The sequence below is a fragment of the Microcaecilia unicolor genome, chromosome 1 (assembly GCF_901765095.1).
Source record: "Microcaecilia unicolor chromosome 1, aMicUni1.1, whole genome shotgun sequence".
Lineage (NCBI taxonomy): Eukaryota > Metazoa > Chordata > Amphibia > Gymnophiona > Siphonopidae > Microcaecilia > Microcaecilia unicolor.
The window spans coordinates 388,488,157-388,506,951 of NC_044031.1; the positions used below are offsets into that span (position 1 = coordinate 388,488,157).

The following is an 18,795-nucleotide window of genomic DNA, read 5'->3' on the forward strand; positions in this document are numbered from 1 at the left end:
GAGCAGACAACCTTCTGTCTCTGGTCTCCCAGATTCAAGCATTTCAACAGATCACAGCTTGGCAGATGTTGAGACTTCCGGGGCACATGGCTTCCACAGTTCATGTAACTCCCATGGCACGTCTTCACTTGATATCAGCTCAGTGGACCCTAGCTTCCCAGTGGTATCAAGCTACAGGGGATCTAGAGGATGTGATCCAGCTGTCCACCAGCTTTCGGAATTCCCTTCAGTGGTGGACAATTCGATCCAGTCTGGTTTTGGGACGCCCATTCCAAATTCCTCAGCCACAAAAAGTGCTGACGACGAATGCATCCCTCCTAGGGTGGGGAGCGCATATAGATGGGCTTCATACTCAAGGAGCTTGGTCCCTTCAAGAAAAGCGTCTTCAGATCAACCTCCTGGAGTTGCGAGCGATCTGGAATGCTCTAAAGGCTTTCAGAGATCGGCTATCCAACCAAATTATTCTGATACAAACAGACAATCAGGTTGCGATGTACTACACAAACAAGCAAGGGGGTTACGAATCTCGCCCTCTGTGTCAGGAGGCCGTGCAGTTGTGGCTTTGGGCTCACCAACATGGCATGTTTCTCCAAGCCATTTATCTAGCCGGCGTAAACAGTCTGGCCGACAGGTTGAGCAAGATAATGCAACCTCACGAGTGGTCACTGAACATGGCTGTAGCCAGAAAGATTTTCCGAGAGTGGGGCACCCCCTCAGTGGATCTTTTTGCCACTCAACTCAATCACAAGGTCCCTCAGTTCTGTTCCAGACTTCAGGCCCACAGCAGGCTAGCGTCGGATGCCTTCATCCTTCATTGGGGAACAGGCCTTCTGTATGCGTATCCTCCCATACCTCTGGTGGGGAAGACTTTGCTGAAACTCAAGCAAGATCGTGGAACCATGATTCTGATCACTCCCTTCTGGCCACGTCAGATTTGGTTCCATCTTCTTCTGGAGTTGTCCTCCGAAGAACCGTGGAGATTGGAGAGTTTTCCAACTCAGAACGAGGGGGCGCTTCTACATCCCAACCTCCAGTCTCTGGCTCTCACGGCCTGGATGTTGAGAGCTTAGAATTTGCCTCCTTGGGTCTTTCTGAGGGTGTCTCCAGAGTCTTGCTTGCTTCCAGGAAAGATTCCACTAAAAGATGTTACTCTTGTAAATGGAAGAGGTTTGTCGTCTGGTGTGACAGCAAGGCCCTAGATCCCTTTTCTTGTCCTACACAGACCCTGCTTGAATACCTTCTGCACTTATCAGAGTCTGGTCTCAAGACCAACTCCGTAAGAGTTCACCTTAGTGTGATTAGTGCTTACCATCAACGTGTAGAAGGTCAGCCTATCTCTGGACAGCCTTTAGTTGTTCGCTTCATGAGAGGTTTGCTTTTGTCAAAGCCCCCTGTCAAACCTCCTCCAGTGTCATGGGATCTCAATGTCGTTCTCACCCAGCTGATGAAACCCCCTTTCGAGCCACTGAATTCCTGCCATCTGAAGTACTTGACCTGGAAGGTCATTTTCTTGGTGGCTGTTACTTCAGCTCGTAGGGTCAGTGAGCTTCAGGCTCTAGTGGTTCATGCTCCTTATCTTAAATTTCATCATATCAGAGTAGTCCTCCGCACGCACCCTAAGTTCTTACCAAAGGTGGTGTTGGAGTTCCATCTGAACCAGTCAATTGTCTTGCCAACATTTTTTCCCCGCCCTCATACAAGTCCTGGCGAAAGCAAGCTGCACACTTTGGACTGCAAAAGAGCATTGGCCTTTTACGTGGCGCGGACAAACCCCCACAGACAGTCCGCTCAGTTGTTTATTTCTTTTAATCCCAACAAGAGGGGAGTTGCTGTTGGGAAACGCACCATATCCAGTTGGCTAGCAGATTGCATTTCCTTCACTTACGCCCAAGCTGGGCTGACTTTAGAGGGCAATGTCATGGCTCATAATGTTAGAGCCATGGCAGCGTCAGTGGCTCATCTGAGGTCAGCCACTATTGAAGAGATCTGCAAGGCTGCGACATGGTCATCAGTCCACACATTCACAATCTCACTACTGCCTTCAGCAGGATAGCTGACGCGACAGTCGGTTTGGGCAGTCAGTGCTGCAGAATCTGTTTGGGGTTTAGAATCCAACTCCAACCCTCCTAGGCCCATTTTTATTCTGTTCCAGGCTGCACTCTCAGTTAGATGTTTCTTGTTTCAGGTCAATCTTTGTTATGCCCTCGCCGTTGCGAGGTCCAATTGACCAATGTTTGTTGTGTTGAGTGAGCCTGGGGGCTAGGGATACCCCACATGTGAGAATATCAGCCTGCTTGTCCTCGGAGAAAGCGAAGTTTCTTACCTGAAGCAGGTATTCTCCGAGCACAGCAGGCTGGATATTCTCACAAACCCTCCCACCTCCCCTTTTGGAGTTGTTTTTTTTTCCATCATTTGGATTCAACTGAGGAGTGTGTCCGCGCGGCGGGCGGGAAATCGTGCGTGCAAATGCACAGTGCGACGGAACGCTCTAGAAGAGACTTTTGGCAATTTTTGCTTGAAAATCCTCCGGGCCCGACGTTGACGTCACCCACATTTGAGAATATCCAGCCTGCTGTCCTCGGAGAATACCTGCTTCAGGTAAGAAACTTCGCTTTATGTTATACTGCATACTACTAACAGGTAGTCAAGGTATTTGCATACACTGTAATGATTGAAAATGAAAGGAACTCCAGTCATAAATAGGAAAGTGACGCAATCATTCAACAATACTACATCATAATACTATATCGGAGACAAAATTCAGTTGATAGTTGAAGGCAAACACTAATCAAACAAGCTTCTTCAGGCTTGTTAACTCACCCTGCCCCCATGTCTTCATTAAATGCTTGGTAAATGGATCACCTATTTCGCTCCTTCAAGACCGTTTCTCTGATGCCCACAGTAGGTATTTAAATTCACTATTCTATACCTGCTCCAGTTTCACCACTGGTTTTACTCTCGCCCACTTCCCAGTCCAATATGTTTCACCTGAACCACCAAGTAATATAATCCTCAGTTAGGGAGAGCATGGACTGGTACTACCTATTTCATTATAGTGTGGCTTCCCTCTTCCCCTATTTTAGTATAGTGTGGCTTCCCCCCCACCCCACTCCCACCATATAAACCTGTTAGTCTCTTTCTGCAGACTGTGTCACACCTCTATAGGTGTGGTTGCTGGTAAGTACTTGGAACAGGTATAGTACTATTCATATTGATCACTGCTGTCCTCCCCACCAGGACAAATAACTTTCATGCCACCTACCCAGATCTTCTTTTATCTTTTTAAAGATATTCTACTTTTGTATTCATATCACTTACCCACGTCTGTCTCAGTTTGAATACTCAAATATCTAATAGGTCCACATGCCACTGGGGAAGAATTGTTTCAACCATGTCACCTCATCAAGATGCATATTCATTTACTTACCTCAGTTTTATTTGTTCTCTAAACCCTGCCACTTTTTCAAATGCACTTAACTGGTACCACAGGACTTGTAATAGAAGAAGAGATTGTACCACATTCAACACATCAGAAAAAGCTTAAGCTCCTGCTCCCCCACTTTGTTTCCTCAGATGTCCCAATTCCTCCTAAATTTCTCCATAAAGGGTTTCCCCTCTCCAGCTTGAAAATCTTTAAATGTCCCCCATTTACTTTAATTCTTCAGCTTCAAGACCCACTTAGCAAGATTCTTACTTATGTCCATCTGTTTAATTACCCTCAAAAGAAATTGCAATTAACGTTGTCAAAAATTTTTCCATGTCTATTGCTATCATCATTACCTGCTCTCTCCATCTCTGGGCTGCCCATATTAGCTATATCATGTGCTTATTGTCCATTGCTTGTCTACCGGGGATAAACCCAGATTGATCAATGTGTATCTATATTAGTATCTCTCTGGGACCCAGTCGGTGGGAGGAGGGTGCTAGTGTAGAGCACAAGCAGGTTCAGGCAGATCTGATCTGTGCTAGGGACACAACCTCCAGGTGGCCACAGGGTTAGCCCCATGTGGGTGACTAGGCATTTCATGACAGCATGCTAGCTGTTTTCTTGCCCTACCCCTTTTCCTTCTATACCCCCCATTTAATAAGTCATCCCCTCGCCACTGCTTTTAATGCAGCTCTTAGTATATCCAACCCCACATTACCCTTATTGGTGAATTGCAGATACTCGGTAATATTTCTAACATCCTCCATTACTTGTTGGTGTCGCAGTAAAAATTAATTCAACTTTCAGAGCATCCTACCTTTCCCCAACCCCTCAGTTTCATTCATACTGGGGAATGGTCTGAGAAAGCTATGACCATGACCTCTGATTCCCCTATAATTGAAAAAAGATTCCTATTAATAAACAGTTTTAGGCCCCTATTTACAAAGCTGTGACTGGTGGTGTGGTACTGCCAACACAGCCCATTCACTTTGGGCTGTGTCGGTAATGCCACACAGCAGCTGCTAGCGTGGCTTTGTAAACAGGGGTAGGGGGTTAGTGTACACCCTGTGGCCATTGATATAAAAATGCTTAATTCTTTTGTCTTACATGTTGCAACCTCCACACATCCACCAGATTAAATGCTCTTAACATCGCTTTTAAGCTCTTCCTATATTTGGAACTCTGGTTCCTCATCCCCCCTCCCCCCAGAGTGCACCAGGATGGCATCTTACATCAGCTACAACTGCTATATTCTTGTAAATCTCTACCATCCACATTCACATGTTTTTTGTTTTTTCTTTTGTAAATCCCTTCCTGGTCACATCCTCCATATCTCTCTTTATGTTCTGAGACTGAACCTGAATGTCCAGTCTGCTCTACCACCTTACTGTCACATGCATGCTTCCCCTCCACCATCGGCACTCTATCAAAAATTTGCCAACCGTTGCACACAGACATTACTATAGTTCCGCATTGCCAGTATTTTTTTTTGTTACATTTGTAACCTGTGCTTTCCCACTCATGGCAGGCTCAATGCGGCTTACGTATACAGGTACATATTTGTACCTGGGGGCAATGGAGGGTTAAGTAACATAGTAGATGACGGCAGAAAAAGGCCTGCACGGTCCATCCAGTCTGCCCAACAAGACAAACTCATATGTGCTAGTTTTTGTGTACATCTTACATTGATTTGTAACTGTCATTTTCAGGGCACAGACCATACAAGTCTGCCCAGCACTATCCCTGCCTCCCAACAACCAGCCCCGCCTCCCACCACTGGCTCTGGCACAGACCGTATAAGTCTGCCCAGCACTTGCCCAGAGTCACAAGGAGCTGCCTGTGCCTGAAGTGGGAATCGAACTCAGTTCCCCAGGACCAGAGTCCACCACTTTAACCACTAGGCCACTCCTCCATATCGCAGTATGACCTTTTGAGCCCTCAGAATGTTCTTGCTGAATACAAGGTTTATTTTAATTGCAGCCATCCTGGAGCATTTTCACAGAGCGGCCATTTCCTTTGGCTGGTGACATTTCTTCACCATGTGGTCGTATTTGATCTAAAAAGGTTTGAGGAACCTGAAGGAGAGGCATTGAGTAATTAAAAAAGCAACACTTTTTTGCAGTGGAACGATAAGTACCTAAGTATTGCCATACTGGGAAAGACCAAAGGTCCATCAAGCCCAGCATCCTGTTTCCAACAGTGGCCAATCCAGGTCACAAATACCTGGCAAGATCCCAAAAAAGTACAAAAATATTCTATACTGCTTTTCTCAGAAATAGTGGCTTTTCCCCAAGTCCATTTAATAATGGTCTATGGACTTTTTCTTTAGGAAGCCATCCAAACCTTTTTTAAACTCTGCTGAGCTAACCATCATTACCACATTCTCTGGCAACGAATTCCAGAGTTTAATCACAGGTTGAGTGAAGAAACATTTTCTTCGATCCGTTTTAAATTTACTACATTGTAGCTTCATCGCATGCCCCCTAGTCCTAGTATTTTTGGAAAGCATAAACAGACGCTTCACATGTGGGTACATGTGAAGCGTCTGTTTATGCTTTCCAAAAATACTCCAGTCATTATTTTATAGACCTCTATCATATGTCCCCTCAGCCGCCTTTTCTCCAAGCTGAAGAGCCCTAGCCGCTTTAGCCTTTCCTCATAGGGAAGTTGTCCCATCCCATTTATCATTTTTGTCGCCCTTCTTTGCACCTTTTCTTTGCATCTTTTTTTAGATGTGGCGACCAGAATTGAACACAATATTCGAGGTGCGGTCACACCATGGAGCGATACAAAGGCATTATAACATCCTAATTTTTGTTTTCCATTCCTTTCCTAATAATACCTAACATTCTATTTGCTTTCTTAGCCGCAGCAGCACACTGAGCAGAAGGTTTCAACGTAACATCAACGACGACACCTAGATCCCTTTCTTGGTCTGTGACTCCTAACGTGGGACCTTGCATGACGTAGCTATAATTCGGGTTCCTCTTTCCCACATGCATCACTTTGCACTTGCTTACATTAAACGTCATCTGCCATTTAGACGCCCAGTCTCGTAAGGTCCTCTTGTAATTTTTCACAATACTCCCGCGATTTAATTACTTTGAATAACTTTGTGACATCAGCAAATTTATTTACCTCACTAGTTACTCCCATCTCTAGGTCATTTATAAATATGTTAAAAAGCAACGGTCACAGCACAGACCCCTGGGGAACCCCACTAACTACCCTTCTCCATTGAGAATACTGACCATTTTACCCTACTCTCTGTTTTCTATCTTTTAACCAGTTTTTAATCCACAGTAGAACACTACCTCCTGTCCCATGACTCTCCAATTTCCTCTGGAGTCTTTCATGAGGTACTTTGTCAAACGCCTTCTGAAAAATCAACCGGCTCACCTTTATCCACATGTTTATTCACCCCTTCAAAGAAATGTAGTAGATTGGTGAGGCAAGATTTCCCTTCACTAAATCCATGTTGACTTTGTCTCATTAATCCATGCTTTTGAATATGCTGTGTAATTTTGTTCTTAATAATAGTCTCTACCATTTTGCCTGGCACCAACGTCAGACTCACCTGTCTATAATTTCCCGAATCTCCTCTGGAACCTTTTTTAAAAATCGGCGTTACATTGTCCACCCTCCAATCTTCCGGTACCACGCTCGATTTTAAGGATAAATTACATATTTCTAACAATAGCTCTGCAAGCTCATTTTTCAGTTCTATCAGTACTCTGGGATGAATACCATCCGGTCCAGGAGATTTGCTACTCTTCAGTTTGTAGAACTGCCCCATTACATCCTCCAGGTTTACAGAGAATTCATTAAGTTTCTCCGACTCGTCAGCTTCGAATACCATTTCCGGCACCTGTATCCCACCCAAATCTTCCTTGGTGAAGACCGAAGCAAAGAATTCATTTAATCTCGCCACTATGGTTATGTCTTCCCTGATCGCCCCTTTTACTCCTCAGTCATCTAGTGGTCCAACCGATTCTTTTGCCGACTTCCTGCTTTTAAATGTACCTAAAAAATATTTTACTATGTGTTTTTTCCTCCATCGCAATCTTGTTTTCAAAGTCCTGCTTTGCCTTCCTTATCAGCGCTTTGCATTTGACTTGACATTCCTCATGCTGTTTCTTATTATTTTGTCAGTTCTTCCATTTTCTGAAGGATTTTCTTTTAGCTCTAATAGCTTTCTTCACCTCACTTTTTAACCACGCCGGCTGTCGTTTGGTCTTCCGTCCTCCTCCTTTTAATACACGAAATATATTTGGCCTGGGCTTCCAGGATGGTGTTTTTGAACAGCATCCACGCCTGATGTAAAGTTTTGACCCTTGCAGTCGCTCCTCTAAGTTTTTGTGTGTTTTTTTCACCCTTCTTCTCATTTTATCATAGTCTCCTTTTTTAAAGTTAAACGCTAATGTATTTGTTTTCCTATGTATACTTCAAAGCTAATATCAAATCCGATCATATTATGATCACTGTTATCAAGCGGCCCCAGCACCATTACCTCCCACACCAGATCATGCGCTCCACTAAGGACTAGGTCTAGAATTTTTCCTTCTCTCGCCGGCTCCTGTACCAGCTGCTCCATAAAGCTGTCATTGATTTCATCAAGAATTTTACCTCCCTAGTGTGCCCCGATGTTACATTTACCCAGTCAATATCAGGGTAATTGAAATCACCCATTATTATTGATAGTGGGAATGGTACTTCTAGTGAAGACATTCATACGCTTTGTGATATTCACATGGTGCTATTCCTGATTGGGGCTTTGAATATCTAAGGGTTATATATATGGCAGAAGTCTCAAAAACTTCCATATCTGCACTGTTGTAAACTATGTAATTCGTAGTGCCATTAAGACAACTTAACGCAAGTCTTTCGCCTAGTAATTCCTGTGGAAGAGTAACATTGGTAGAGCAGTGGGCTGTGACCAGGAAACAGGAATCAAAGTGAGGAGAAGCAAAAGCCTTATGGGTGAATGTAGCAATAATAAATAAATAAAAGTTCAAACGAGTCCAAGATGTAAAAGGCAAATCAGGGAAGCCAGAGTTCAAATCACACTGGCACTCATGATTTTGGACAAGTCAATTAAACCCCAGTTCCTAGGTACAGACTTAGATTGTAAGCCTTCTAGGAACAGGGAAGTACCTACTAAACCTAATTCACCTTGAGCTACAACTGAAAGTGTGTGGGTCAAATCCTAAATCCCCCCCACCCCCAAAACAAAAAAAAACAGTAGACTACTGATAAGTAGAGCAGGGCTTCTCAAATCTCTACTGGTGACCCCACATGCCCAGTCAGGCTTTCAGGATATTCACACTGAATATGCATGACATGTTGTTGCAGTGTGTCCATTACCTACAGATTTCTCTTGCATGTTCATTGTGGCTAACCTGAATACCTGATTGGCTGTGGGATCACCAGGAGAGAATTGGGAAGTCCTAAAGAAGAGGAACTTGGGGAGGAAGAATAAAACCCTTCTGTGATGTCTCTTGCTTTGTCAGCTGGACAGGACCACAAAGGAGGCAGAGTTGGGCCTGGACTATGGTTTTCCCAGCATGAACATCGCAGGACAGAGCCTGACATTTGAGAATGGACAATGGATAACAGGTAAGTGAAGTTAAAAAAAAAAATCATATAGATATGAGCGCATAATTGTGTGTAAAAATTGCAAACACCACTCAGTATAGATGGGAACATGTCTGACAGTCTCTTTCCCTATTACACAACTTACCAACATGTGCCACCAGTCACTGTCCAAACTTGAGCACGTGATAGTATCTCTTTTTACCTGTCTTCATTTTGGGCAACAGTGACTTTGCTCCCTCTCCCCTTCACATTGGAAGCTTTTCTGTGTCCTTTCTTTCATGCACAGAATCCGGGGGTACTGGGCCTCAGAGAGATATGCAGCGTCTGCGTAGACGTAACCTGCAGCTGGAGGAAGAGAATAACCTACTGAAGCTGAAGGTCGACATCCTGTTAGACATGGTGAGACGGGGCCTGATTGAGAGATGCCTGGTGTGGGGACAATGATTCTCTTATCAGTAGATAGCCTTTGTATAAGGAAGGGGTTCATTGTAAGCTTTTTAGATGTGTAGGGTGGAGATAATTTGTTAGGGTTGTTTTTCCTCACTCATGAGAGTAGCTTTGCTTATGAGGAGAAGGGAGGAGACATTAGTATAACAGCATTGACAGCTGGAATGTGACCTTTTCTCTCCCACCTGTCTGGTTTAAGTATTAGGTTGATAGCAATTGGGAGTTTTTATAGTTTATTCATTTCAATGGTCTAAGCGGTTTACAATATAAAGAAAATGAAAAGAAATATTTATAGAACAGCAAAGCACATACAAACAGACCTTTCCAGGAGTCCCATGCAGCAGTCAGAGCTTCAGTCCCAAATTCTTTCTGGGGGAAAAAAATCTTTACGTTTCTTATAGGATTCTTGTACCTGCCCATTACCGCACAGCTGATTCTACCATCAGACAGCTGTTTAAGACTCTTTACAAAAGGCTAGTGGTACTATTATCCCAGAATCAGGAGCCAGTACTGGAAACTAGCAATTGTTGGGCTATAGTACTGAGTGAACCTGGACCTCCCCTTCCTCCTCACTTAGGGAGTGTTTGTGAAGATTGCACTGCCCTGAAGAGAAGCACATTAACTGGATGGTCTTACAGACAAGGGGCTAACCCTCAATTTTGCCAGTTTGCAGGTTTTTTTAATATATTGCATTAAGACATCATTTATAAAGAACAAAATTACAGAGCATATTCAAAGGCATGGATTAATGAGACAAAGCCAACATGGATTAAGTAAAGGGAAATCGTGCCTCACCAATCTATTACATTTCTTTGATGGGGTGAACAAACATGTGGATAAAAGTGAACCCGTTGATATTGCGTATCTGGATTTTCAAACGGCGTTTGACAAAGTACCTCATGAAAGACTATAGAGGAATTTGGAAGTCGTGGAATAGGAGGTACAGTCCTTTCTCCGAGGACAAGCAGGCTGCTTGTTCTCACATGTGGGTCGACGTCCGCGTCGGCCCAGGAAACAGCAAATTTTCACTAGCAAAATTAAAAAGTTTTGCCAGAGCCTTCCACCGCGCACACGACTTCCCGCCATCGCGTTGAGCGTGCCTCAGTTCTTTTTTGTCTGCGACGAGGTGACAGGATTTTCTAGTTCTCCTCGTTTTGGCCCAGGAACTAGATGTGACGACTTTTTTTCTATTTTCCTATTTCTATTTTTTCTCGTCATATTTAAAAAAAAAAATCCTCCCGTAGTTATCTAACTTAGTTTTAGCCCTCTTTTAAGTTTTCTTTCTTTTCGATGCTGTGCTGTCGGGATCTTCCCTTTCCATATCATCAAGCTGATCAATCCATAGACTGGTGGGTTGTGTCCATCTACCAGCAGGTGGAAATAGAGAGCAAACTTTTGCCTCCCTATATGTGGTCATGTGCTGCCGGAAACTCCCAGTATGTTCTCTATCTCAGCAGGTGGTGGTCACACACAGCAGCAGCTCTGGCTAGGCCTCCAAGCCTAATTTTTAGGTTTTGTTGAGTGCCTGGGGTTGAGGGCTCTTTTGAGCAAGTGCAAACCTGGTGGTGCCAGGTCCCTCCTTTTCTCCCCCCTCCCGCTGGCTCCGTTAAAAAAAAAAAAAAAAAAATTTGAACGTCCTTAAAGGCGTTTATTTCGACGTTTATTTAAGCGTCTATTGCAGCTACTCACTGGGACACCAGGTCGTTACAACTCGGAGCGGACAGCAGGTAATTTTTACCTTTTTATAGCGGGCAGGGGGTTCCCCGATTCTTCTCCTCGTGGCATATGGCGTCGGAGGGCGAGGGCGCAAAGGGTCGCTCCCCGGGTCGCTTGAGCGCTTCTAGAGGGGATGCGGGGGTCTTCAAGCCTGATTCGCCCTTGTTGGGTGACAGTTTCGTGACCGATGAATGTCCCGGTCCTTCCTCCGGCGTGGCGGTTTTTCCCGCCATAAACGCCCATCCCCCGCTCCTCGCCTCCGCCATCTTGGCCGGCCACGCGGCTCGGACGGCTTCTTTTTGGGCCGCCCTTGAGGTTGGAGACATTAATGCCATGAACGCCCTTAATTTGGGCGACGGCACAGAAGCGGCTAAAGTTAAGTGCCGTTCTTCCCGCGCGGCTCCTTCGCGGAGTTTCGCGCCGGACGCCATTTTGGATGCGCAGCATGTCTCTCCCCCGCTATTGCGAGCGCCGGTTGAGGGTGCGTCTAGGGCTGTTGCCCAGACTGCGGAAGTGCACAGTCTGGGGGGTTTCTCCCCCGAGTTTGTTTTGCTGCTGCATCAGGCCTTTCTCATGCACAACGCTGCCCCTGCTCCCTCGTCTGGTAAAGAGGTTGAGGTTCCCAGAGGTAAACGCCCTCGGGTTGATTCCCAGGCCTTGGAGGAATTTGTCTCCTCCGATGTAGATGAGGGCAGCGTGTCTGAGGTCTCCCAACGGTCCTTTGCGGATTCCTTGGAGGAGACGGATCCCCGCTCGGATGGAGCGGATGACCCCTCTGCAGCGCGGCTTTTTAGCCCAGAGGATTTGCCCAACCTGTTGTTACAGGCCATGGACACTTTGAAGATTTCCTCTCCGGAGGACGTCTCTCCCTCAGCCCCTGTTGGCTCTGCCATTATGCTGGGGACGAAGCGCCCGCCTAGAACCTTCCACGTGCATGATGCCATGCACACCTTAATTTCGGCTCAATGGGATGTCCCAGAAGCGAGCCTTAAAGTGGCTAGGGCTATGTCCCGCCTCTATCCTTTGGCTGTGAGTGAACGTGAGGCCTATCTGTGGCCTACCGTGGATTCTTTAATCACTGCGGTGACTAAGAAAACGGCGTTGCCGGTGGAAGGTGGCACGGCCCTAAAGGACGCCCAAGACAGAAGATTGGAGGCGGCCTTAAGGTCGTCCTTTGAGGCGGCTGCTTTAAGTTTGCAGGCCTCAGTTTGCGGCTCCTATGTGGCCAGGGCGTGCCTGACTATGGTGCAGCGGGCTTCCCCCTCGGATCATTCCTTGAGGGCTGATTGGCCGGCCCTGGAATCGGGCTTAGCCTATTTGGCAGACTTGCTGTATGATGTCTTGAGGGCCTCAGCGAAAGGCATGGCTCAGACAATCTCTGCGCGGCGGTGGCTTTGGCTGAAACATTGGTCTGCTGACCACGCCTCTAAATCCCGCCTGGCTAGGTTGCCTTTTAAAGGCAAGCTGCTCTTTGGGGTCGAGCTGGACAAAATCGTGACCGATCTCGGCACGTCTAAGGGCAAGAAATTACCAGAGGTCAGGGCTCGGGCTAGTACTCGTCCCGATACCTCCAGAGGACGGTTGCAGGAAGCCCGTCGGTACCGCCCGGGCAAGTCGGGTTCCTCTGCCCCCTCTTCCTTCAAGAGGAATTTCTCCCCCAAGCAGCATTCCTTTTGCAGAGACCGCCGTCCCGGAGGTGCTCCCTCCGGTCCTCCCCCAGGGTCTCGTACCCAATGACGGGGTCTTGGTCCACGCCCCAGTGCAGATTGGAGGACGGCTGTCCTCGTTTCTGGGCGAGTGGACCACAATAACTTCAGACGCGTGGGTGCTGGAAGTCATCAGAGACGGCTACAAACTAGAGTTCTGCCGACCCTTAAAGACGGGTTTGTACTCTCTCCTGCAAGTCTCCGGTCAAAGCTGTGGCAGTTCAGCAGACCTTGGACAATCTGATCCGCCTGGGCGCGGTCGTTCCGGTGCCAGAAAGTCAGCTTGGCAAGGGACGTTACTCCATTTACTTTGTGGTACCAAAGAAAGGAGGTTCTGTCCGGCCTATCCTCGACCTCAAAGGGGTCAATCGGGCCTTGAAAGTGCAGCACTTTCGCATGGAGACTCTCCGCTCTGTTATAGCGGCAGTGAAGGCAGGAGAGTTCCTGGCATCCTTGGACATCAAGGAAGCGTACCTGCATATTCCCATCTGGCCTCCTCATCAACGCTTTCTGCGTTTTGCAGTCCTGGGACGACACTTCCAGTTCAGAGCCCTCCCTTTCGGGTTGGCTACTGCTCCGCGGACCTTTTCCAAAGTAATGGTGGTTATCGCGGCCTTCCTACGAAAGGAAGGGGTACAAGTCCATCCTTATCTGGACGACTGGTTGATCCGAGCCCCCTCTTATGCAGAGTGCGGCAAAGCTGTGGACCGGGTAGTTGCTCTTTTGAGCTCCCTGGGATGGATCATCAACTGGGAGAAGAGCCAGCTGCGCCCGACTCAGTCCCTGGAGTACCTGGGAGTTCGATTCGACACCCAAGTGGGCAGAGTGTTCCTGCCAGACAATCGGATTGTCAAACTTCAGGCTCAGGTGGACCAGTTCCTAGTAGCCTCTCCCCTTCGGGCTTGGGACTATGTGCAGCTGTTGGGCTCTATGACGGCCACGATGGAAGTTGTGCCCTGGGCCAGGGCTCATATGAGACCGCTTCAACACTCTTTGCTGCAGCGCTGGACTCCGATGTCGGAGGATTATGCTGTGCGCCTTCCCTTGGACCCAGCAGTGCGCAAGGCGCTGAGCTGGTGGATGCAGAGAGACAAGTTGTCTGCGGGAATGCCTCTGGTGACCCCAGAGTGGATTGTCGTCACGACGGACGCCTCGTTGTCGGGCTGGGGAGCCCACTGCTTGGGAAGGACAGCGCAGGGGCTCTGGTCTCCTGCAGAGGCAAAGTGGTCTATCAACCTCCTGGAACTCAGAGCCATTCGGTTGGCGCTTTTGGAGTTCATCCCGGTACTGGTGTTGAAGCCTGTACGGGTCCTGTCGGACAATGCCACGGCTGTGGCCTATGTCAACCGCCAGGGAGGTACCAAGAGCGCCCCTCTAGCCAAGGAGGCTATGAATCTTTGCCAGTGGGCGGGAAGTGAACCTGGAGCAGCTTTCAGCAGCCCACATTGCCGGAGTCATGAATGTCAAGGCGGACTTTCTCAGTCGCCATACCTTGGAGCCCGGAGAGTGGCAGCTATCTGCTCAGGCGTTCTTGGACATCACGAAGCGCTGGGGCCAGCCGAGCCTAGATCTGATGGCGTCATCGGCCAATTGCCAAGTGCCGCGCTTTTTCAGCAGAGGACGGGACCCTCGATCCCTGGGAGTAGATGCTCTTCTCCAACAGTGGCCGACACAAGAGCTTCTCTATGTGTTCCCGCCCTGGCCCATGTTGGGCAGGGTGCTAGACCGGGTGGCAAAGCATCCCGGCAGGGTAATCCTGGTGGGTCCGGATTGGCCCAGGCGTCCCTGGTATGCGGACTTGATCAGGCTCTCAGTCGACGATCCTCTGCGGCTGCCAGTGGAGCAGGGCCTGTTACATCAGGGTCCCGTGGTGATGGAGGATCCCTCCCCCTTTGGTCTTACGGCCTGGCTATTGAGCGGCAGCGTCTGAGGAAGAAGGGCTTCTCAGACAAGGTCATCGCCACTATGCTGAGAGCGAGGAAGCGCTCTACTTCTACTGCTTACGCCAGGGTTTGGCGTATCTTTGCAGCGTGGTGTGAAGCAGGCTCACTTTCTCCCTTCACTGCTCCAATTTCTTCAGTGTTGGCGTTCCTGCAAGAAGGTCTGGAGAAAGGCCTGCCGCTCAGTTCCCTTAAAGTCCAGGTAGCGGCTCTGGCTTGCTTCAGGGGCCGCCTGAAGGGTGCTTCCCTGGCTTCGCAGCCAGATGTGGTGCGCTTTCTCAAGGGAGTTAATCACCTGCGCCCTCCTCTGCACTCAGTGGTGCCTGCGTGGAATCTCAACCTGGTACTAAGAGCATTGCAGAAGCCGCCTTTTGAACCCTTGTCGAGGGCATCTCTGAAAGACCTGACGTTGAAAGCAGTCTTTTTGGTGGCTATCACTTCAGCCAGAAGAGTTTCCGAGCTCCAGGCGCTCTCATGTCGAGAGCCTTTTCTGCAGTTCACTGAGGCAGGAGTGACTATTCGCACAGTGCCTTCCTTCCTGCCCAAGATTGTTTCTCGCTTCCATGTGAATCAGCAGCTCTGTCTCCCTTCCTTTCGTAGGGAGGACTACCCAGAGGAGTACTCTGCTCTTAAATATCTGGATGTGAGACGAGTCATCATCAGATACTTGGAAGTGACCAATGATTTCCGGAAATCGGATCATCTGTTTGTCCTGTTTGCAGGTCCTCGTAAGGGTCTGCAGGCTGCTAAGCCTACAGTGGCAAGATGGGTCAAGGAAGCCATTGCAGCGGCTTATGTGGCCGCGGGGAAGGTGCCGCCTATCCTGCTGAAGGCTCACTCCACGAGAGCTCAGGCGGCCTCGATGGCAGAGGCCGGATCCGTCTCCTTGGAAGAGATATGCAAGGCGGCAACTTGGGCTTCGGCTCATACATTCTCCAAGCATTACCGTTTGACTGTGGCTGCACGGGCGGAGGCCCGGTTTGGAGCTTCAGTGTTGAGGTCAGGGATTTCAATGTCCCGCCCTGGGTGAGTACTGCTTCGGTACATCCCACCAGTCTATGGATTGATCAGCTTGATGATATGGAAGGTAAAATTATGTATAATCATACCTGATAATTTTCTTTCCATTAATCATAGCTGATCAATCCATAGCCCCTCCCAGATATCTGTACTGTTTTTATTCTGGTTGCATTTCAGGTTCAAGTTTAGTCTTCAGTTACTTCAGAAAGACTTCGTGTTCAAGTTTTTTCACTTGGATTCTTCAGGAGTTAAGACGAGTTTGTGTTACAGTGAGCTGCTGCATTCCTCTCCCCTCCGTTTTACGGGGCTGGATTGAGACTTAAAATTCTGCCGGCACTCCCTCCCGCTTCGTGCGGCTGTAGGGCAGCTTTGTACCCCTCCCGCTTCAGCGGTGTTAGGGTCAGTCAGCTCCTCCCGCGGTTGCGGTTGCAGGATAAGCCAGATCCCCCCGCATCGGCGGGTGTGGTGTCCCTCCCCCGCTCCGCGGGGATGAGCTGGACGGATTCCCCTCCCCCACTTGTGTGGGGATGAGCTGGGTTAATTCCCCTCCCCCGTTTCGGCGGTGGTGAGCTGGGCAGAGTGTCCCTTCGTGGGTGTAATTCTCTAAGTGCTGAGTCCTGCAGCTGGAGCTTTGATATCGACATACTGAGGAGTTTCCGGCAGCACATGACCACATATAGGGAGGCAAAAGTTTGCTCTCTATCTCCACCTGCTGGTAGATGGACACAACCCACCAGTCTATGGATTGATCAGCTATGATTAATGGAAAGAAAATTATCAGGTATGATTTTACATAATTTTACCTTCTTTTGTGCCCTTTTTTCTTTTCAAAGGCACAATCATGTCTTTTGATTTCGCCGAAGCCGTTTTCATCAAAGACACCCAGCGGCTTCAAACAATGTACTCTGTGCAACCGGACCATCTCAGGTACCGATACCCATGCCTGGTGTATCCAGTGCCTTGGGCCCGACCATAGCCCAGCCACTTGTAGTTTGTGTCTTCGTATGAAGAAACGGACCTAAGTGTCTCGAGAAGCCCAACGTGACAAGCTTTTCGGGGCTCGGTCCGGTCCTTCGACATCGACAAAGGTACTGAGATTGGGAGCATCGACGTCGAGAGCAGAGGTAGGTAATGGTTGCTGAGAGACCAACTCGCGCTGGGAGCAGTGAGGCCGTCAAGTGGGTCTCCACCTGTCTCGAGGCCTCCTGTTATGCAGGCCCCCCCCCCCCCCCCCCCCCCCGGGACCGACCTTCGTCAGACCCGGCCCCGAGGAGACGTGAGGATTCCAAGTCCTCATCGGTACCGAGGAGTCTCGATGACGGGCGTCGAGCGAAGGCGAAGAAGCACCGTCATTGTTCTCCTTCAACGCACGATACCAGGAGCTCCGGGGCGTCGAGAGAATCAGCACCCAAGAAGCATCGACGCCGAGAGAATCGCTCCCCCTCGATACAGGAGGTGCCGATAAGTCGGTCTCCTAGCAGCCCAATGCCTGCTCCTGAGCCTCCACAGATTTTGACACCACCTGTTCCACCGACCCTGCAGCCTTTTCTGATGGCGGCTTTCAACGAGCACATCTGGGCCTTGTTTCCAGAACTTCTGGACTGCTACGTCAGTCAACTTCAGTGTTGGGGGTGCTTGCGCCTTCTGTACTATCTGCTGCAGCGGTGTGTGGCCCTTCTCCTGCTGTGAGGTCTCCAACTGCGATGCCGCCTGCCACCCAGGTCGACTCTCCTTTGACGTCAACGGAGAGAGCTTCGCCGCAGTTGGACTGGGCGTCGGCCTGTTGACATCGCCATAGAGGACATCGTTCCTCGGCGTTGAGGCAGGTTCAATGTCGAAGTACCTTAACACAGGCTTTATCCGACCCTGAGCAGGAGCATTCGTGGGAGTCCGAGGAAGATCCCAGGTACTTTTCTTCTGATGAGTCCTTTGGGATTCCCTCTGATCCTTCCCCTCCGCCAGAGAAGAGTATCTCCACCGGAGAGTCTTTCTTTTTGCTCTTTTGTCCGGGAAATGGCTATGGCTATTCCCTTCCCTGTTGAGGATGAGCCCAGGGCTGAGATGCTCGAGGTCCTGGATTATTCTTCTCCACCTAAAGAGGCCGTGGCAGTTCCTCTGCATAAGGTACTGAAGGAAGTCCTTATGCGAAACTGGTTTGCCCCTCTGTCTGGCCCTGTGGTCCCGAAGAAAGCTGAATCCCAGTATCGGATCCACGGTGAACCTGGATTGATGAGGTCCCAGTTACCCCACAATTCCATGGTGATGGGCTCTGCCCTCAAGAGAGCCAGGAGTACTAGCGACTATGCTTCGGCGCCCCCAGGCAGAGAAGCTAGAACTCTTGATTCTTTTGGGAAGAAGACATATCAGGCCGCTATGCTCGCCACCGTCATACCAGCTCTTCACGAGCGTGCACTTGCGGGACTCGATATGGCAACTGTCAAGCTTGGTTGATGCACTCCCTATGGAGTTGGCCGAGCCTTTTCGCCAGGTGGTCAGGCAGCAGAAGGCATGTCGAAAGTTCCTGGCCAGGGGTTCATTTGACACTTTTGGTGTAGCATCCAGGATCGCAGCTCAGATTATAGTGATGCGCAGACTCTCATGGTTGCGTGTCTCTGACCTGGATCTTTCTGTCCAGCAGCGAATGGCAGATGTTCCTTGCCAGGGTGACAACCTTTTTGGTGAAAAAGTAGAGGATCTTGTTGATCAGATCAAGAAGCATAATGATGCTATGGATTCTCTCTCCCACCGGGCGCCTTCTGCTACTGCCTCCTCATCTAGGAAGTATTTTGGGAAGAAGAGAGGAGTGTTCCCTATTCCTATCCTAGGCGTAGGTACACTCCTGCTTCTCGGCAGCCTGCCCAGGCTCAGCCCCAGCGCGCTCGTTCTCGTCAACAGCGTGCGTCTAAGGCCCATACTGCTCCCCAGCAAAAGCAAGGGACTGGCT

At 48.8% G+C, this 18,795-nt stretch overlaps 1 protein-coding gene across 5 annotated transcripts in view; it reads left to right on the plus strand.

Moving 5' to 3' along the window:
* CBY1 (chibby family member 1, beta catenin antagonist) overlaps window positions 1-18,795 on the plus strand; it is a 55,587-nt gene that overhangs the window by 22,241 nt on the left and 14,551 nt on the right. For all 5 annotated transcript variants that reach the window (XM_030210793.1, XM_030210779.1, XM_030210785.1 and 2 more), the window contains exons 4-5: window positions 8,938-9,043; window positions 9,309-9,421. In XM_030210793.1, the coding sequence (XP_030066653.1) occupies window positions 8,938-9,043; window positions 9,309-9,421 (219 nt within the window). The remainder of the gene's footprint in view (window positions 1-8,937; window positions 9,044-9,308; window positions 9,422-18,795) is intronic.